This window comes from Sus scrofa, chromosome 9, assembly GCF_054392235.1.
Source record: "Sus scrofa isolate SSC_HxYL_T2T_F1_AM1 chromosome 9, Sscrofa_HxYL_maternal_Yorkshire_Landrace_v2.0, whole genome shotgun sequence".
Classification (NCBI taxonomy): domain Eukaryota; kingdom Metazoa; phylum Chordata; class Mammalia; order Artiodactyla; family Suidae; genus Sus; species Sus scrofa.
Window position 1 is genome coordinate 32824541 of NC_139391.1, and position 22100 is coordinate 32846640.

The 22100-nt window shown below is 39.2% G+C and overlaps 1 protein-coding gene across 15 annotated transcripts in view; it reads left to right on the forward strand.

Moving 5' to 3' along the window:
• The first annotated feature begins 2241 nt into the window (after nt 1-2241).
• CFAP300 (cilia and flagella associated protein 300) overlaps nt 2242-22100 on the forward strand; it is a 42212-nt gene continuing 22353 nt past the window's right edge. For 5 of the 15 annotated variants that reach the window (XM_021062702.2, XM_084975840.1, XM_084975838.1 and 2 more), the window contains exons 1-4: nt 2242-2472; nt 2815-2951; nt 14510-14606; nt 15084-15165. In XM_021062702.2, coding sequence (XP_020918361.1) covers nt 2909-2951; nt 14510-14606; nt 15084-15165 — 222 coding nt within the window. In that variant the 5' untranslated portion in view covers nt 2242-2472; nt 2815-2908. Of the gene's footprint in view, nt 2473-2814; nt 2952-14509; nt 14859-15083; nt 15166-22100 lie in introns of those variants that run through there. The other 10 variants (XR_014815129.1, XM_084975841.1, XM_084975839.1 and 7 more) reach the window with 3 other exon arrangements.

Below are 22100 nucleotides of genomic sequence, written 5' to 3' on the forward strand. Positions count from 1 at the left end.
ACAAAAATAGTTCACCCATTTCTCCCCCCTCACCCACTCACCCCCCAGCTCTTGCTGACTTTTCTCTGCATCTATGAGCTTGGGACTTTTTTAGATTCCATATATATGAGAGATCATACAATATTTGTCTTTCTCTGTCTAGCTTATTTCACTTAGCATAATACCTTCACTGAACATATAAATCTCTATGAAATAGACTATTGGAATTCTCATAGGGCTTGCATTGAATCTCTAGATTTCTTTAGGTGGTACAGACATTTTAACAGTCAGCACCCATCAGCATTGAGGCAAGACTTTATCATTCCTGTGTTCACTGGAGTAGCACTTTCAATTTCCTTCAAGATCTTTTCCCTTGCATTCACAACTTGGCTAGAGGCCTAGCTTCAGGCCAAACTCAGCTTTTGACGTGCTTACCTCACTAAGCTTAGTCATTTCTAACTTTTGATTTAAAGTGACAGTCATTTCTAACTTTTGATTTAAAGTGACAATTCTTCCTATCATTTGAACACTTGGAGATCATTGCAGGGTTATTTATTGACCTAATTTCAACATTGTTGTGTCTCAGGAAATAGGGAGGCCCAAAGAGAGGGATAGAGATGGGGGAATGACTGATCAGTGGAGCATTCAGAACACATATAACACTTACTGGCTAGGTTTGAAGTCCTATGTGGGCATGCTTTATGGTGCTCCAAAACAATTACAATAGTACCATCAAAGATCACTGAACATAGATCACCTTAACAAATACAGCAATAATGTAAACATTGAAATTTTTTTAGAATTACCAAAACGTGACACAGAGACATGAAGTGAGCAAATGCTATTGGAAAAATAACACTGATAGACTTTCTTTATGCAGAGTTGCCACAAGCCTTCAATTTGTTTGCAAAATGCAATATATGTGAAGCGCAACAAAGTGAAGCACAGTAAAATGACATAAACCTATATAATGGAAGCAAAAGTGGAAGTAGATCAGTTGGAAGATTATTTATAGTACAAGTGAGAAATGATGGAAGGTTGGACTAGTTCTGAACAGTGGAATAACAAAATCTCACTCTGGTTTAGATTGTCTTTTCTCTAATGACTAATAATATTGGGCATTTTTATGTGTTTATTCGCCATTTATTTGTCATGATTGGGGAGGTGTCCATTTAAACAATTTGCCCTTTTGTTGTTGCTATTTTACGTTTAGGTCCAATACTCATTGCAGGATTTTAAGTAGAAGAGTGACAACTCTCATTGCAGTTTAATTGACATTTCCCCAATATCAAATGATGTTGAGCATTTCTTTGCCATCCATTTAACAGCTTTGGTAAAGTGTCTGTTCAAATCATTTGTCTGTTTGTCTTTGCATTTAGTTCTATGATCCATTAAAGGATTTTAAGCAGAGGAGTGACAAGATCTTTTCACAAGATCATACAGCTGCTATGAGAATGGATTATAATGAAACAAAAGTAGAATCAGAAAGATTAGTTAGGAGGCTATAGTCCAAGGGAGAAAAAATGGAAGCTTGTACAAGTGTGAGAATAGGAGATGGGAAAAGAAAGGGACAAGTTTGGAATGTTTTAGAAATAGAATTGATAGAAATTTCTAGTAAATTTCTGTGGAAGATAGGGGAAAGACAGGGATTCTTATATTTAGGACAAACACTACGAAGAAGATGGAGAGACTATTGACTAGGATGGAAAAAACTAGAAATCAGTGGAAGAGGCAGGAAAGAGAGGTGGCCTGTTCTGGCCACGTTAAATATAGGTACTTGTTTGACATCCATGCAAGATGTTAAGGAGGCATTTAAAGATATAAGTCTGGAATTTCAGAGAGAAGTCAGAGTCAGGGAATTCTTTTTTTTAATTGACATCTAAAAGGTATTTAAAACCAAAATGACTATTATGTACAAAGTTGTGCGTCCCACCCCAAATTTCTTAGGTTGAAGCCCTAACCCACAATGTGATTGTAATTAGAGATAGAGCCTTTAAGGAAGTAATTAAGGTTAAATGAGGTCATATGAATGGAACTCTAATCCACAGGGCTAGTCTCCTTATAAGGAGTGAAAGAGACACCAGAAGTACATAGCTGCTAAAAGGTCAAGTAAAAGAATAAATAAGAAACAGTAAGATTTAGAAATGTAGTCACTAAATTCCTTGACAAGACAGTCTGAGTGGATTGGTGCAGACCAAAGTTTAACTCTCCAGTTAAAGAGCAGATGGAGGAGAAAATGTGAAGTAGAACAGTGACTAAGACAAGTTTTCAGGATGTTTTGCTGTGAAGGGGAGCTAAGAAATGGGGCAGTAGCCAGAAGGGCATATGGAGTCCAAGGAAGTTTTTATGAGTTTGTTTTGGTTTTAAGGTGGAAGATAATAGTGCAATTTGTGTGGATGATCAAGTAGAGAAGATCAAATAGAGAATCAAAGTACAAAAAAAAGAATCAAATAGAAAGAGCTAATGCAGGAGAGAAGGAAGCAAATGCAAAAGGTAAGTTCTTGAGGAAGTTGAAGCTTTAGAATACAAATGAAGTGTTTGATGTTTCATGGGAGACATGGCAATGGTGTTTCAAACAGGTTTACAGAGTTGATAGTGTGGAAATGAAGAAATTCTCTCTAACTGCTTCTATTTTTCTCATTCAAATATGAGGCAAGGTCACTAGCTAATGTTAATGTAGAATTTAGGGGCTATCAGAAAAGGTATGATATAGGTGTTGTAGAAAGTGGGAGAGTGAACATACTAGAGAAATTTCATAGGATTGCTCAGCAGTGTTGAAAGTCCAGGGAGGAATATTTCCTGGAAACATTCCAGCCGATTTCCCTTCTATTTCAGCATCTTAAATGGAATTCAGATTTATCCTTAAACCAGAGACTGAAACTGCCTTCACTGAGAACATCAAACCTCTACCCCATTTGAAAACATAGCTATGATCCTGTTAGCAAAGAAGAAGGCTGGATGGTGGCTTTTGGGTAAGTAACCAACAGTATCTGCCATACTTTGCCAGGTTAATATGTGGGGGAGAAAAGGATGTCGTTCTTTTAAGACATCCTTTTCTTTGATTATTAGAAATTTCTTTGATTCTTAGAATTTTTTATTGTGGCTGGTATTTAATATTTTATCTTTTATGAATTAGTGGTTTATATAACTGCCCAATTTTTCTATGTTTAAGTTGATCTTTAAGAACTTACGGTCAGAATTGTAATCTTTATTTTATTTGTTTCCGAATATATTTACCATTTATCATTTGGCTTTCCTTTTTAGTTATGGTGTTTTATATGTGCAAATGTTTCTAATATTTCATCTAAATCTGTCAAATTTTTCTTTCTTTCTTGAGTGTCATGCTTTAAAAGGTAACTCCTGTGATATCACATTTTTAAGGAAAACCCCAAGATTTTGTAAATATTTATGTATTGTATAGTAATTTTGTGGTTTCATTATGTGTCCATATATAATCCACCTGAGAACTGTTATAGAATGTGAGGTAGAGATTTCATTTTTTTCCCCTTACATTTAACTGTTTGCCTCATTGCGGCTCTGATCACGTCATTCCCTTAATTAAACACTGTCAACACTCTCTACCCTCCTACGCTCACCTCCAGAATAATGTTCAGACTTCCTATCCTGACATTCAAAGCATTCAATGGCCTGGCCCTGGTTTTTTTCTTACCCTATCTCATGGATTCTGTGATTTTCCTACTAGTTTTCAAACTGTACTCAGATGACACCCAGTGGGTGTGTAAAGCCCTCTGAAAATCATCTTGGCATAGAATCAGGAACCCAAAATTGGCAAAGACAGTAGCACTCACTCCCACTTCAAGTACAGAAACTCCTCTTTCACCTGATTTACATGATAGTGCTTCCAGACAAGAATTTTATTGAAGAGATTAAACTGCTTTGAAAGGAAAAAAAAACCATCTCACACTTCTCTAGACCAACTCTTCCTCCTGTGCAAGTCTCATGATGTCTGCATTTATTTATTTATTTATTTTTGTCTTTTTAGGGCCATACTTGCAGCATATGGAGGTTCCCACGCTAGGGGTCAAGTCAGAGCTGTAGCCGCCAGCCTACACCACAGCCACAATACCAGATTTGAACTGCATCTGCAACCTATACTGCAGCTCGCAGCAACACTGGATCCTTAACCCACTGAGTGAGGCCAGGGATCAACCCTATATCCTAATAGATGCTAGTCAGATTCGTTTCCACTGAGCCATGACGGGAACTCCCCATGATGTCTGCCTATTTTAGGTCGAGGTGCACAGGAAACAGACTTTGAGGCAGAGATCTGTGCACCAGAGTTTTATCAAGGTGTGCTATCTGGTAAAGGAGTGAAGGAAGTAGGATGAAACAGAGAGAGATCTTTGAACTATGGAAACAGTTCCAACAGAGATTCCAGTCAAAACTAGAAGGAACTCTGAAGCTCAAATGAGATGCCCCAAATCAAGGCAAGGGTCAATGTCATCCAGCCATTGGACTGTGGATATACTGAAGAAGTAAACTTGGGTGAAGGAGCTCCCTTTGGCTATGGGTCTTTCCTGGAGAAAGACTCACTTGTAAGCCACCTCAGACCACAGTTCCATCAGTTGGACGAATGAGTGGCTCACCCAGTTCGGCAAGGCTTTCTGGGTGGTACACACAGCATCTGCACCGTTTCCAAGCACTGGCTCAGGCTATTTTGTCAAGGGTGATTATTTCTCACCACCTCTAAAGCCTACCCACCCATTAAGCCCAGCTCTCAAACTATATCCTCCGTTGAACACTCCCTGATTCTTGTCATTGTGAATATTTGTCTCTACATTTCGAGTACTTTGTCTGTACTCCTCTTATGGCACTATGGCATTTATCCTGATGTATCTTCCAGGAGAGCTATTTTTCACTTCAATAAATTGAGAATTTTCAGTGATCTAGGCAATAAATTGGGACCTGGGGATATAGAGTGAACAAAACAGATATGAGTCTCTTCATTCTTTAAACAAATAATTGAAAGTTTTAAAGTACACAGGAGTAAAGGAGCATGCGGAGTGAAACTGAATTCAAACAAGGGTGTCAGGGAATGACTCTCTAAAGAAATGATATTAGGAGTTCTCATTGAGGCTTAGCAGGTTAAGAACCTGATATAGTGTCCATGAGGGTGCAGGTTCGATCTCTGGCCTCAATCAGTGGGTTAAGGATCCGGTGTTGTCACAAGCTGGGACGTAGGTTGCAGATGCGGCTCAGATCCAGTGTTGCTGTGGCTGTGGTGTAGGCCAGCAACTGCAGCTCTGATTCAACCCCTAGCCCGGGAACTTCCATATGCCACAAGTGCGGCCATAAAGAGGAGAAAAAAAGAAGATAAAGAGCGATATTAAACACAGACCAAGAGGATAAGTAGAGGGTAGCTCAGTGAAAAAAGGTGATGAGGATAAGAAGTGGGTTGTATTCAAGTAAGAGAGAGCCACGAATTCTAACCCAGACACTTATTCAACAAATATATATGTATATTGATCTCTTCCTGTGTGTCAGACCTCCCCTTAGCTGCTGGAGCTCCATCACTTAAACAAAACAGAAGAAAATTCCTTCCCCTCATGGACCTTGCATTCTAGGAAGCGAAAAAATCCAACATAGTTAGAGTTTAGAGAACAAAGGAGAAAGTGGTGCAAGGTGCTACAAGATGTGGTTGTTTTGGCAGGTTAGAAGCAGATGACTAGTGGTCTGGTACGAATTTGAAGATTTTAATAGCACAGGATATGGTCAGATTATTTTTTTAAAATAATAACCCTGGCTGCTATGTATATGTCCTGTCTCCCCTACTATATTGTAAGCTTTTAGAAGACTGCTCTCTAAGAAGCATATAAAACCCCTTTGTAAATAATGAGCACCCAGTAAATAATAATAGTTCACACTTGAATGCTTTCTGTGTACAGGCGACTGGTCTAAGCACATTCCATGTGTTAAATCATTAATCCTCACAATCCACCATCTCAGTTGACTGGCTGCATGAGAGGAAGCATGCTTATTCATTTGCAGCACTGGTACTTGGACACACCTGAAAGTCTACAGATACCACTCTATGTGCAAGGGAAGGGGAAAAGGAAGTTGCACAGGGGAACAAAAAAAAATCGGAATGCCACATGCACAACTCCATATGCCTTGGCATCTTATCTGAACCAAATCATTGAAAAACATTCACAGTGAGCTACAAGATGAGAAATACATGGACCAGAAAACAGTGTGATCCTAGAGCCAAAAAAGACTGATGTACCCACTGGCACATCTCTAGGACCCTCATTGTTTCATCCGTATTAATAACCATTTCAGGAGTTCCCATTGTGGCTTAGTGTGTTAAGAGCCCAAAAGAGTGTCCCTAAGGATTCAGGTTCAATTCCTGGCCTCACTCAGTGGGTATTGCTGAAAACTGCAGCATAAGTCAAAGATGCTGCTCAGATCCAGTGTTGCTGTGGTGTAGGCCTGCAGCTGCAGGTCCAATTTGACCCCTAGCCTGGGAACCTCCATATACTGCAAATGTGGCCAGAAAAAGGAAAATTAAAAAAATTTTAAATAATAGTAACCATTTAAAAGTATGTCTAAAGAACATGATGAGCTGGTTTAAAATATTTCTGAAGAGCCATTTATTATAAATCATAACAATCACTTAAAGCATCACCAATACTCCATCCCTCTTGTAAAAAAAAAAAAAATGTTTTAATTTTTTTAAACCTCGAGAATTTGTCTCCTGGAGTCCACAAAGAGACCTGCTCTGATTGGGGGTCGTCCCACCCCGTCCCTGCAGCTCCCCGACATGGCAACACACAAATGAAAGAGTCCCCTACAGCCTGGAAAGAGCAGCCATGCTTGCCTGCATGAGAAGCTAAATATTCCACTTATGAAGAGGCACCGAGGAACAAATAGCTATTAGACTTAAGTCTCACAAATTAGTTCTTATTTCCAAATAGTAAACAACACAATGAGCCAGGACTTCTCAGAAGATGAGGAAAGGCAGTTGAGGTGGGAGGATACAGTTGTGCAGTGAAGGGTGGTCAGGGTTAATAGGTTACCATGGAGGATCTTTGACCAGAATTTTATTTGAATTCAAAACAAGTGTGAAACAGCTCAGGGGACCTTTCCTTCAAGCAATCCCAAACAAGTCAGATCTTGGATCAAGTGTAAGTCTATCTATAGACTTATCCGTAAAGAAAAATGTCTAAGTAATAAGGAGCCACACCCTCCCCCACTCAAGTTTTATTTCTGCTCACCAATTTCCCTAAGATTTCACCCCCTGCTTCCTTTCCTCAGTGTTTGCCTCCATCTCAGGCAAGAGGTATAGCCCCTCCCTGCGCCTTATCCCTCTTGCAGTGCTGGAGGCATGGCAAACTGATTGGAGTAGGAAATCAGGGTACCCTATTTTATAACATTTCATAAATTGTGTTTGAACAAGTATAAACCAAAACCAGAATTTTGCAATAAAAAGTATTTTTATAGAAACCAAACAAGACTAACAAGAGCTGTACCCAGCCATTAGAAAGGCAAAGGAACTGCTTTTCTTGACAGTCCTGAAAAGCTTTAATGTCAAAGACAGGAGGCCTATCCCAGACCAGAGAGACAAGTTCCAGCCCCTACTTGTTTATATCTTCCCTGGCCATAACTCCACCCCAGCCCATCCCCCCTCCTCCACCCCCAGGCAGAGGTCTTCCAGAAATGAAAGGCGTCAGGTTTAACCCTTTCCTTTACCACAGGGCCTTTTAACTGCCCGCAGATACACAATGTGATGAGCTACAGGCTGCTGCTGTGCTAAAGCATCCAAGTCAATACGAAAGCAAATAATGATAATGTTCATTTAGTTCAGCACATACCAGACACAGCAGATAAAGGAGTATATTCTTGCAACAACCCAGACGAGGAAACTGAGGCTTTAAGAAAGTAACTTGCCAAGTTACCGTCACATGATTAGTACGTGGCAGAGCAGATCACTTGACCTAAAAGTCTATATTTACCCACAGTACTACACTAGCTATAAATTAAATTTATAAAATGTTATCCTTTGGGGGGGGGGGCTCTTCTGTAAGCCATATGGAAGTTCCCAGGCTAAGGGTTGAATCAGAGCTGCATGCAGCTTCCTGCCTACACCACAGCCACCACAACTCCCAATTGGTAATCCACTGAGCAAGGCCAGGGATTGAGCCTGAGTCCTCATGGATACTAGTCAGGTTCATTACCACTGAGTCACTATGGGACCTCCTATAAAATGTTATCTTTAAATACACTTCTTAATCCTTAGAGTGCAAATTGTTTAATTTCTTTATTCATTTGGCCAAGCCCACAGTATGTGGAAGTTCTTGAGCCAGGGATCAAACCTGCGAGGCAGTTGTTACCTGAGCCACAGCTGAAGCAACGCCATACCCTTAACCCACTACCCTGCAAGGGAACTTCCTCAAATTGTTTTAAATACATCCAGGTAGCAAGTCTGCCTGTGGCAAAAATTAATACCACAAAAATACAACTTAGTCCAGTTATTTGTCTTATTCATATATAATATAAATCAGTAAAAAGATTCACTGATTTGCTTATTCAATAAATGTTTTGGAATTTCCTTCTATGGGCCAGCCACCAAGAACACATGTTGAACAATCTCTGACCTCTTGAATTGTACTAGCTAGTGAGGGAGACAAACATTAACTATGGAAGCACACAAATATTTAAATAATTGCATAGGGTTATAAGCATTGTGAGGGACAAGTATGTGTTATGAGAGTATAACCAGGAAAACCAGTGTTAACTGGTCTGTCAGAAAGGTCAGCTGAGGGAAGCAATTAATAATCTGAACCGTGAAGAATGCATAGAAAGTAGTTAGGCAGAAAGTGCAAAGAAGGAAGGTGGTCCAGGCAAAGGATTCACTTTTTACCAAGGCCCCGATCAAGAAGAGAGAGTTGCTTTTTCCAGACCAGTGATCCCTGTGTAGGGAGCCCAGGAAAGAGACAGGAAAAGAAAATAAAAAATAAAAACCATGGAGCAACAGGAGTTGGATTTTATCCCGAGGGAAATGGAAACCCATTAAAGGATTCTCAATAGTATAGTTTTAGAGTCTGATTTTTTATTATTAATTTTTTTGTCTTTTGAGGGCCACACCTGCAGCATATGGAAGTTCCCAGGCTAGGGGTCTAATCGGAGCTGTTGCTGCCAGTCAACACCACAGCCACAGCAACACCAGATCCCAGCCACGTCTGTGACCTACACCACAGCTCAGGGCAATGCCAGATCCTTAACCCACTGAGTGAGGCCAGGGATCGAACACGCAACCTCATGGTTCCTAGTCGGATTCGTTTCTGCCGCACCATGACAGGAACTCCTGATTTATTATTTTTAAAACTCCGTCTGGCTGCTGTTGTCAGAAGGGCAAAAATAGAAGAGGAAGATGAGTTAGGAAGTCTTGCTTACAGTCATCCAAGCAAAAAGATAGTGCTAGCTTGGACTAAAGTGTCAATAGAGGAACCTGGAGAGAAGTGGACAGATTGTAGTACATACATTTAAAAGATTATATGATTTCATGATGAGTTTGATTTGGGAGAGGATGGGAAGGGGTGAGACAAGATGGGATCAGAGATAATTCTAGGTTTCTGAATTGAGCAGTTAGGTGGACAGAGGTGTAGAATAGCTTGAAAATAAAGGTGAAAGGGGGTAGGACTGTTGGATAGGTTTTGTCTAAACCAGCACTTCTCCTTTAATATGTATATGAGTCACCTGAGGAATCTGATACTGTAGGTCTGTGGTCCAGTCAGAGATACTGCATTTCTACAAGCACTCAAACGGTATCAGTGCTGCGATCAATCGACCACACTTTAGGTAAAAAGGCTCTACTCTAACATGCCAACAGACATAGGGTTTTAAAATTTGTATTTAGTTGTCATGATTTCCTAAGGAAAGGAGATCTCAATTATTAAAAAGAGTATAATTTAAAAATAAAGAAGTTTTTATGAAAAGCTAAAAGTAACTTAGTTTTATGAAAAAGTAGAGCACCCTAGGAGTTCCCGTTGTGGCTCAGTAGTAACAAACCTGACTAGTATCCACGAGGTTTCAGGTTTGATCCCTGGGCTTGCTTAATGTATTAAGGATCTGGCATTGCCATGTGCTGTGGTGTAGGTCACAGACATGGCTCAGATCTGGCTGTGGCTGTGGCGTAGGCCAGAGGCTGCAGCTCTGATTTGACCCCTAGCCCGGGAACCTCCATATACCACAGGTGTGGCCCTGAATTTAAAAAAAATAAGTATATCACCCTAAGTGTGTTCATTTGGCCACGGATGAAATGAAATATTGATTATGAACAGACTTTGAATAGCCACAGATCTAAACAAAATAACTTATTGATAAGCAACATTTCTCAGATTTCAAGTAGTTGTGATTACAACTATTATTTCATTCCTCCAGAAAAGTAAAAATTCTATCACTATTTATCAGGAACACACAACCACTAGAATCAACTTAATATTGTTCTTGGCTTCTGTGTTCAGTAAATCTTTTTCATATCATTAGAATCATAGAAAATTTATACCAAGTAAAAACATAGAAAGAAAGAAAATAAGTGTTACATTAATATAAATTAATATTTAAATTCATTAATTCTAATCATTAATATTTAATAATTTTGTAATTAATAATTAATATTAGAATTAGCTTGCTCCTCACGTTATTGAATGTTTTTAGTAAGGCTTACTTTCAGTCAAATATATGTGTATCATAAATTATCAAATAAAAGCTGGTGGCTTGGCAACTTTAAACAGTGACTAGAGAGCAAGTAAATGGTCAATGAGAAGAGTAGATTGAATTTTGTAAGGATGAGAGGAAGCAAGTTGAGTTTAAAAACATGAAATAGCAAGAGACAAGAATTTTTCAATAATTTCCAACTAATTTATAAGGACTTTTCAGGCAGAGATGGATATTTTATACATCTTGCAATTCCCATAGCGCCTAATAATATGCAGAGTATGGGCTACCTAGTCAGATGAAAGGAATGTAAAAAAACTGAAAGAATAATAACATCTAATGACCAAATATTAGAACAGTGGTATGTTTCACTTGGTAAACTTTTACGATTAAATTAAGTGAATGGGAGCCAGTAGTAGTAATTAACACATTCATCTTGTGGCAACAATTAATTACACAATCCAATAAGACAAAGTCCATGTTTTAAGGATGCAAAATTAAGATTCATAGCTGGAGTTCCTGTTGTGGCTCAGCGGTAACAAACCTAACCAGTATCTGTGAGGATGAATGTTCAATTCCTGGCCTTGTTCAGTGGGTTAAGGATCTGGCGTTGCCATGAGCTGTGGTGTAGATTACAGACAAGGCTCGGATCTGACATTGCTGTGGCTGTGGCATAGGCTGGCGGCTGCAGTTCCAGTTCAACCCCTAGCCTGAGAACTTCCACATGCTGCAAGCGTGGCCCTAAAAAGACAAAAATAATAAGATTCATAACAATTAAGTAATGAAAAACTTGAAACAGCTAACAGCTAGAGGAGAGAAAGCAATAATTTCTAACCCAGTTATTCTCTGGGGGATAGTCATAATCTGAAATATGACAAGTCAAACCTCATTTCCTATATACACAAACTATATATTGAGATTCTGTTCTTAGAAGTCCATATGAAAATAGCCATTAATATTAATAACTACCATACATTGGACTTTTAAGTGTCAGTCATTGTGATAAGCACTTCATACAAATTAATTTAATCCTTATGGTAACCCCATAATGTAAAAAAAAAAATTACATTCAATTTACAGATGAGGCTACTAGACACCACAGCTGCAGTTGGATTTCTAATCTGACTTCAAGCTATCAAACATAGCCATACTGAGATAGGCTGGGATCTGGGGCCTGGGACCCTTTGCTGCAGTGCTTGCACCTGGACAAACATCTCCTCCAGCAACAGAATATGAAGAAACTATAAAGGACTAAAAATAACTTCACATTTGCAATTGGGCCAAATTACTAACAACAAGATACAAAAAGGCCAATATCCAATTGCCACTTCTGAGGTGGTTGGAGCAAAAGCAGAGTATTGCAGGTGATCCCTCCACACAGCACTACAAAGGGCGTAGGCAAACCACCTAAGCACCTTGCTGGCCCAACCCACCACTTCACCCCTACCCTCACCCCGTAAGAGACCAGCTCCCTCAGGGAGTGAGCAATGAAACCTGTTACTTGTTTTTGTTTCCTTGTGCTACAGTCTCAATAAAGCCTTTCCTGAATTCCTTTTCTGGCCTCTCATCAGTTTCTATGGATAAAAGAGTCCAAGGACCCTGATTAGTTCCAATACTGTGAAAATACCAAAACTGATCATAAAATATAAAACAAACCACAAATATATGCAAAATTAAACACAATCTGATAACTGTATTGTAAATATGGAAGTTTTTTTTCCACATATACTTGTCTGGCCAAGGCTCCTTAAAGTGTGAGTCAATGAAATTTAGACTGAAAACATGTTTTTTCTGGTAAATCTCCCTATGGAAAATGTTCTTCAGTGCTCCAAGAATTTGAAAAATTATATGTCTGGGATTATGGGTGTTTTTATTCTTTTTGCTTACTTGGTTTTTTTCCTCTCTGTTAAATATGTGTCACATATGCAGTTTAAAAAAGAAAAAGAAAAACTTAAAGATGATTCGGAGATTCAAAAAATGATTTTCCAACTGAATTAATAAAGGTTATATAGAACATATACCAATCATGCATATTTGTGGCAAATACCAATTAGAAAACTATCATTTTCCAAGTAAACATTGAACTTAAGACTATGTAGTCAAAGTATAATCACTGATTATAGGGCTGAAAAAAAGAGGATGAATTTCATTAACAATGCAATAAAAATGATTTACTTTTGAATAATACAAAAAAAAAAGTTCCTAACTTAAATTAGCATCTTAAATCCAAAATAAATATAATTATATCTTTATCATGTATTACATATTTGAGGAGTTTTTAAAAACACTTTTTTAAAAAGACTTTTTAAACACATATATAAAATTTAATCACATGGTATACTTTAAATATGTGCAGTTTGTTGTATGTTGTTTATACCCCAACAAAGGCCAGAAAAACCTAGAAAAAGAATTAACTAAACAAATACTATATCTTTAGGCCCTGTGCAAAATGTTCTTATAAAATGTTAAGCAAATTCCCCCATGTTGAATAGCATGTAATCTGTTTGGAAAGATGTCTACAAAAAATCAGAAAGATAAAAGTACAAAGTAGTATATGATCAAATATTTGTCTAGCAATAACTAAATATATTCGAAATTAAAGGTAATGGAATAAATTTATTCATGAGATGGGATTTAAGATAAATTTGTGTGTGTGTGTGTGTGTGTGTGTGTCTTTTTAGGGCTGCACCGGCAGCATATGGAGGTTTCCAGGCTAGGGCTCTAATCAGAGCTACAGCCACGGGCCTATGCTTATACTTTTTAAATATGCCAGGAGTTCCCCTTGAGGCTCAGCAGAAATGTATCTGACTACCATCCATGAGGACTCAAGTTCGATCCATGGCCTTGCTCAGTGGGTTAAGGATCCAGCGTTGCCCTGAGCTGTGGTGTAAGTGCCAGATACGGCTCAGAACTGACGTTGCTGTGCCTGTGGCATGGGCTGGTATCTGTGGCACGGGCTGGTAGCTGTAGCTTCAATTTGACCCCTAGCCTGGGAACCTCCATATGCCTCAGGTGCAGCCCTAAAAAGACAAAAAAAAAAAGAAAAGAGAAAGAAAATAATCCCATATTCAGAATTGCACGAAAGGAGTAAGAAAAATGTAAAGGGTAAATATACTGGTAAATATGAAATAATATTGGCTGTTTAAAATAATAGTAACAAAAATAATGTATTTTGGATGAAGGTAGAAGTAAGTAAAACACTGACCCCTCCCCCACTAAAAAAAACCACAATGAAAAGCGAATAGATTTTATATGTTGTAAGTTTCTTGTTTGAAAGTGTGTGTCGTGTGTGTGTGTGTGTGTGTGTGTGTGTGTGTGTGTGTGTGTCCCTCTCCTACTGTTGGCTGGGTAATATCAACATCAGTTTTTGGAGAGCTATGGGAAAGGGAGAGGGAGTTAGCAAAGAAGTGGAAAAGAACTGTATTCCTCCCTCCCCTTTTCAAAGCCCAGATTCACAGATATTAGGCAAAACAAAACTATAGATACAAAAGGTAATTTTTAGTAGAAAATAAGAAATACGTGTTTCTATTAAACAGCATATTGTACTGCAGTGTGTATGGAAAAATTTGTTTAGCCTTCAGATGTAACTTTTAAGGGGGGAAAAAAAAGCCGTAGGTGGTAAAAGAGAATAGTTTCCCAAGTAGTCATACAAACATCTACCTTCCAAAATAGATAGCACTAATTAATTCAGAATAATTTTTTCTGCAAAAATGTTTGAGTCACTAAATTTAGATGGCTATATATCTAAGATTACAGGGTTTGAGACTAAGAAGTTAACCCACGTTGAGTAATTATTACTGAGTTCATTTCAACAAATAAGTACTGGCAATTTTTCTCCGCCCCCGACCCCTAGTTTCCAGCACCGCGGGCTGGGGTGGAGAAGCCAGAGCGCCGGGTCGCGAGAAGAAAGGAGAGACTGGCAGGTTTCCTCCCTTGCCCACCGCGGATAGGTAGGGAGGCGGGGCTCCTGGGTTGCCAAAGTCCGTGGCCCCGCCCCCCGCAGCGTCCCCCCCCCCCCACAGCGTCCCGCCCACCCGAAGGCCGCCGCGTCGCTATGGAAACGGCCACGGCTTTGGCGCTGCCAGGACCAGGATGGCGGCTGGGGAGCCGGGGGATTTGGGCGGCTACTACTTCAGATTCCTGCCTCAGAAAACCTTCCAGTCTCTGAGCACCCCGGAGACCACCAGCCGGCTCCGCCAGTGGTGAGAAGCCGAGAGACAGGGAAAGCAGAGCCCCTCGGCCTGCATGGATGTGGAGACTCCAGCCGACAGTCGAGGCGGCCTGGACCCGCCCTTAGGCCCCAGCCTGAATGAAATCCAGAAGAGGCAGTAACACTGTCGAGGGGCGGACTCCGTGGGTGGGGCGGGCTGGATGTGCCCTCTCTGGGGATGCTACCTCACAGACTGCTTTTTCCTCCTCTGCCTCAGGTCCATGCTGGGCAGAATCAAGGTGCAGGCATTCGGCTTTGACCAGACGTTTCAGGCCTATCGGAAGGATGATTTCGTTATGGTTGGTATGGGGGTTGGAATGTTCCTTGAATCACTGCTGATTTCACCTTTTTACCCACTTCAGGCATAGATTCGTAAGAGCACACTGTTACTTAGTCGTTTTCTTGGAGTTTGAGAATAATTAAAAGTTCAGATGATCAATTTGAGGAGGAACATTTCCCATCACCACAAATTAGCTCATCTACGGTATCCTGCCATAGAGAACTTTTCAATTTTGAGACGTCAGTGGTCAGTGTCTCTTCTCTTAGAAAATCTCTTTTTTTTTAGTGAACACACCGTCAATTTTAAATATTATCCAGCTTTATCCCCAGCTTTATTTACTAGGCTTAGCTTCAAATTACTTTTGGTTGTTTCTCAAAATCAAATCTACCTTGTGAGAACAGGCTCTATTAGCAGTTCCAAATGAAGAATTCCAAAAAAAGTTTTAAGCAGTAGCAGAGTTGTTAGAATAAGTCTTTCCCTGTTAAAGGTAGCTGCCTTGAAAAGGGAAAAACTCACTTGAAAATACAAATCCTGATGTGTTAGTTGAATTCCAGTCACACTATTTAAAAGTCCTGGGTTTTTTTATCCTCAATTAAATGGAAAATGCTGTTATTGTTTGTGATATTATCTTTGTCAATAATGTTCTTAAGGTACTGACTCTAGTGTACAGTTGGCATAGTTTATTCACTCATTCACAAACACTTCCTTAGGGCCTACTATGGGCTAGGAATTCTGTCAAGTGGTAGGGATGCAAGAAGGAGCAAGACAAAGAGGAACCTGGCTTCCAAAGATCTTACAGACCCATGGCAAAACTGCCAATAAACAAACAAATCATTCTCATACAAAGTGATAGTACAGTGAAGAAAATATTAGCCTAATTAATAAACCAAAATATTTATTGTGAGGGTGTATTAGTTTCCCAGGGCTGTTGTAGCAAAGTACCACAAAGTGGAGGTTTAAAATAGCAAGAAATGTATTGTCTTACAGTTTTGGAGGCAAAAAGTGCAAAATCAAGATAGCAGAGTTATGCTCCGCTCCCTCTAAAATCTATAGCAAGAGTCTTTCCTTACCTCTTCCTAACTCCCAGTGGTTGCCAGCAACCTTTGGCACTTCTTGGCTTGCAGCTGCGGAACTTCAATCTCTGCCCCTGTCAAGGTCACTTACCTCTCTCTCCTCATCTCCTCATGTATCGATGGCTGTGTCTCTTCTTTTATAAGAACATCAACCATATTGAATTAAGGGCTCACCCTACTCCAGGATAACCTCATTTTAACTAATTATATCTGCAGCAAACCTGTTTCCAACTAACGTCACTTTCTGAGGTTCCAAGGAGAACATCAATTTGAGGGCTTGGGGGAGGCTGGAGGGACACTATTCAATCCTGAACACAGGGTAGATTGATTAAATGTTTATTTTCCTTTACTAAGATAATGTTACAATGTTAGTGTAATATACTACTGATGATGGCATTAATGATATTTCTCAAATATTTATGGTTAGTCTTTTTATATTTTTCATTTATGCCAGAACTGGCTTTCAAAGTAATATTTTTAAAAAGAAGATCAGAATTTTAATTCACTGAATTTTATTAGAGTTCTGTAAAATGTTTAATGTAAGCAATTCATTCATATTTATTCAATATTTATAGAGAGTTCCCACCGTGGCTCAGCGGTAACAAACCTGACTAGTAGCCACGAGGCTACAAGTTCAATCCCTAGCCTCACTCAGTGGGTTAAGGATCTGACGTTGCCGTGAGTTGTGTGGCATAGGTTGCAGATGCAGCTTGGGTCTGGCCTTGCTCTGCCTATGGTGTAGGCTGGCAGCTGCAGCTCCTATTTGACCTCTAGCCTTACTATATCCCTGCGAGGAGGCTGTTAAAAAGTTGAAGAAACCTGATCCCAGCTTGAAAGTATATGTACAGTTTTGGAAGCTAGAAATGTGAAAAGTTCTCTATAAGACAATAAAATAAGTGCTATACTGGAAGATGTATAAGGTGCCCTGGACACAAGGCAAAAAAAAAGATCACTCATTGGAGGGGCATTAGTGTCAGAAAAATTTCACAGAGAAGTGTGTAGAATTAATTTGTGTTGTTCAACAGACACACAATTCTTCAACAGAATCAAGATTTCATCCATTAAGCACAATAGATTTCCATAATACCAGGCAGGTTTCTTTAACTTTTCAATGTCGTCATGTTTATTCTAATTTTTTTCCTGTGAGGTAGACAGTATCATTCCCATATTTCAATTTAAATATATATGCTCAGGAGTTCCTGTCGTGGCGCAGTGGTTAACGAATCCGACTGGGAACCATGAGGTTGCGGGTTCAATCCCTGGCCTTGCTCAGTGGGTTAAGCATCCGGCGTTGCCATGAGCTGTGGTGTATGTAGGTCGCAGATGCAGTCAGATCCTGTGTTGCTGTGGCTCTGGCGTAGGCCGGTGGTTACAGCTCCGACTGGACCCCTAGCCTGGGAACCTCAATGTGCCGCGGGAGTGGCCCAAGAAATGGCAAAAAAAGACCAAAAAAATAATGATAATAAAAAAATAAAGATATATGCTCATAAAATCATTATTTTTGCTCATGTAACTAATTTGGAGGAAATACAGTACTGTGGCTAAGAGCATGACCCAGAAGGGGATTAACCTTGAAGCTCATAAATCTTCAGGTCCCCTCATTAGCTCATGCTCCTCATTTCCAGAATACCCTTCCAAGGAACTCTCAATTATTCCAAGCAGTATGTTTACATGGTCATATGTTTTTGGAGTTTCTCAAAAGTAGATGGTTTTGTATTCTTTGAGCCCCTAAAATTATATATACTTCAGGTCCTATAAAACCTGGATCCTCCCATCAGTTGGACTCTCGGTAGCTGTCTCTTTTCAAATTCCAGCTCTGCAAGTTACCAGCTACCAGCTACATGACATTGGGCAAGTTACTTAACCTTCTACAGCCTCTATTTACTTTTCTAAAAAATGGTCACAGTACTTGATGCTTAATAAGTATTTTTGAAAATGAAAATAATGCTGAATATCTGATGGTGCATTATGAATATTAAATGAAATGTATAAAATAGCAAAATGGATGAAATATTTAGCGATACAAAAAATGTGTAAAATATTATAGCACTATTATTATTATTAATATTTTTATACTATTTTAAAAAGTGTTTTCCCAAAGCAGTAGTGACTCCTCTGTGCCACATTTAGCTTTCAGCACTTTTTATCCATTTATCACTAGTCTTTACAACCTGGTAAGTTTGGTGTTTTGACCCCCATTTTACAGCTGAGGAAACTGAAGCTCAGAATGGTTAAATAATTTGTTCAGATTGCCCATTTGGTAAAACCTAGGCCGTTTGATTCACACTTCCATGTTACTTCTACAAAAACTGTAACTGAACAAAGGGTACTGCTTAAACAAGGATTCTAGATTTTGAATTTTCTCTTTCAATTTAAAAACAAATTCTGTTCCAAAAGTTTATTTTTGAGAAAGTAAGTGGATGGAAGGAAGGAAATATTCATCCAGCAAACATTTCTTTACTTCTTAAGTCTGTACACAGGCACAAGACACAGTCAAAGAGAAGGAAACAGACCAAAAATTGCATTGCAGAGTGAGAAGTGATATAAAACAGCATGTGTACAAAGTCGTGTGGTAGCACAAAAGAGAAGATGGTCATTTTTGAATGAGAAGGTTAAAGGAGAGTTTTAAAAAGGCAAGCACCTTGAGCTAGGGCCTGAAAGATGAGTAGGAGTTTGTCAGGTAGACAAAGTAGATAATGTTAGACAAATGGATGGGACAATATAAGACTTTCTGTGCCATGCAAAGGAGTTTGGGCTTTATCTAGCTGAGGAGTTGCCAAAAGGTTTTCAGAAAGACACTAAAATTTGAAGTAATGAGATCAGGAGCTCCCTGATGGCTCAGAAAATTAAGGATCTGGTGTTGTCACTGCTGTGGCATGGGTTCAATCCCTGGCCCCGGAACTTCCATATGCCACAAGTGTGGCTAAAAATAAAATAAAATGTATATCTTACTGTGGGTCAAAAAGTACTGAGGTCACCTGGCAAAAGTATGGAAGGTGAATTGTTAGGACTGAGTCTGGAAGCAATTAGACCAAATTAGAAAGTTATCCTCCAGGCAGTGTATGGTGATGCCCTGAATTAAGACAAGAGCACCAGGGAGGCTCCCCTCGTGGCTCACTGGTAATGAACCCAACTAGTATCCATGAGGACCCGGGTTCGATCCCTGTCCTACTCAGTGGGTTAAGGATCCAGCATTGCTGTGAACCATGTGGTGTAGGTTGCAGAGGCGGCTCAGATTCCGTGTTGCTGTGGCTATGGAGAAGGCCAGCAGCTGCAGCTCCAATTTGACCCCTAACCTGGTAACTTCCATATGCCCTGGGTGCGGCCCTTAAAAAAACAAATAAAAAACAGAAGCACCGGGATGGCTTGGAGGGATATTTATGAGAAAGGAAGGTAGTACTTATGGACTGATAAATTGCTGAGGTTAAGTCAGAGGGCGATATGTAGGATGACCAAGTTTCTGATTTGGTTGACTAGAGTGGCAGATTGCAATGCATAGCAAATGCAAAAGAATAAACAAGGAAAAAGAGTTCAGTTTTCGGCATGCTAAATTTGAGGTGCATCCAAGTGGCAATATCCTAGATAGGTGAATGTAAGATCTCACTTTGAGTCTCAAGTGAGAGTTCTGGGCTCAGTATATAGAGCTGACATCCTCACCATGGACTAGGGATGATGAGTGGAATATTCCACGTACACTGCAAGGGAGCTCGTTAATTTACAGAGCTTTCTAAAGGTCTGCAGAGCACTCTGCTTGTATCTCATGACCCATCTCACTGAGACTACTAGAAAGTGCAGACATTTAGCTGAGCATATTGCTATTCCAAATACAAATGGGAATCCTTAAGGAAGAAGGAGAGATTTGATATTGAATCAGAAACCAGCAGTCTGCCAGATAGATGATAGAGTCAAACATCTACTTATATGTGTGACATATAATTAGCATATGTTTCTACTTTCACATTTTATGAAACAAGTTTATTCAAATCTTCACATGCATTTTGACATCAGTATCTTTTTATCATGGGACCTCGTTTGTGAATCAAAATTTTTCCAAAGCACAGCAGCTTTCCTAAAGTTATTTGAGATACAAAGAATCCCTTCCAATGCCTTACTGGAAATTCTATAACAATCCCAAAATACCATTTACACACACTAGGGCAGGGTTTGTTTTTTTTTAATCCATCAGATATTGACTGTATGTATAATTGTGATTTAAATAACGTAATAATTATTGCTTTATTTGAAGGACCTTTACGAAGATTTATTTCCATTGCCTCCAGGCCAATTCACTTTAGGCCACTTAATCTACTTCCATTTATAATGACATTTAAAATGTAATTGTAGATGGATATCCCCCAGGAATAATTTCTAAATGTGAATTAAATTTTCCCTTTTACTGATTCTTTCAGGAAACCTAAAATATTCAAAAACAGTATTGATTGAGATTAATTCCAGAATATGTCTTTACACAAAGTGTGTATTATATAAATTAAAATAGTTGAACAAACACTCTTTAGTTTGACTTTTTAAAATTATAAGGCACCTTCCCTAAAAGAAGAAAGACTGAGGAATAATTTTGGGGGAAAATATTTTTTTGTCATTGGGTATATATGATAGCTGTCAAGTATTTACCTTTAACTTCCAACATTAGAATGTAAACACCACAGGAGCAGGGACTTTGTCGTATCCAGCATAATGTAGACATTCACAAATACTTGTGAAATGTACTGATCTTCACCCACACACTTTGTCTTCTTCACTGTTGCCTCTCATTAAACGACATTCATTCTGCCTGGCTTTTCATGCAAATATTTCAGGAGTCATAATTCCTCCTCTCTTGGTCCTTTTCTTCTAAATATTCATTGAATCTGTCCACTTCTTTCCCTCCCCCCACTTGCTGTCATTTTGACTGATGTGAACTTCCTGGATTACAGCAGTACCATCCCCTCCTAACCAGTCTCTTTACAGCCCCTCAATTCATTTTCCACACTGCAGCAGGAATGAGCTTTTAAAAATACAACTCTAATCACATCTTTCCTCTGCTTAAATCCTCCAGTGTCTTCCAACTGCCCTTACCTCAAAAATACAGCTTAATGTAGATCAATCTTAGATTAAGATAAAAAATTTTGACTTAACCTACAAGGTCGAGTTTAATTCCCCAACCTCATCAGACCATCAACCCATCCACTCTGATCTCACTGGGCCAAACTACTTTTCTTCAATGGGATGTCCCCTTCTTTCTCACCTTACAAATTTAAATTTGCCATTTTCTCCGTGTTAAGAAATAGTCTTTCCAGTGTTGTGCTGGAACCAACACAAGACAGCCTAACTGCTAAATTTTCAGGAATCTTTGCTGGTTGTTAAACTATTGGCAACTTGAAATCCACTCTGAAAATCAGCAAATGCTATAAATCAGGCCTTTGGGGGGAGGAAGGGGAATCAGTTGATAAGCATTTGCCCAGCTGACTCCTACTCACATTTTAGATCTAAACCTAAATGCCAAAAATCATTAGAGTAGGTCTGTCTATTACATACTTCAATAATAGCACCCTGCACTTTATAACACTCATGGCATGTTAATATCTTCCCTTTTAGTCTATAAACTCTGAAGCTGGGGACTGTGTCCATTTGATTTTTAGAATTAGGATGTCAAATATATGGGAGCAGGAGCCAATGCAGAAGGAAAAACTGGTAGAGAAGTGAAACGATAGACTCCTCTTTCAAGAAGCTATTTAGGAAAAGAGAGTGTCAAAATAAGAGAAATACTTATTGCAATAATCTGAACAACAGAGAACAATTCACAGATTCAAATCCCAAACAATCTTTCAATATCCCAAACTAATATCCCAAACTAATCCAACCCCCTCAACCCCTTTCTTCT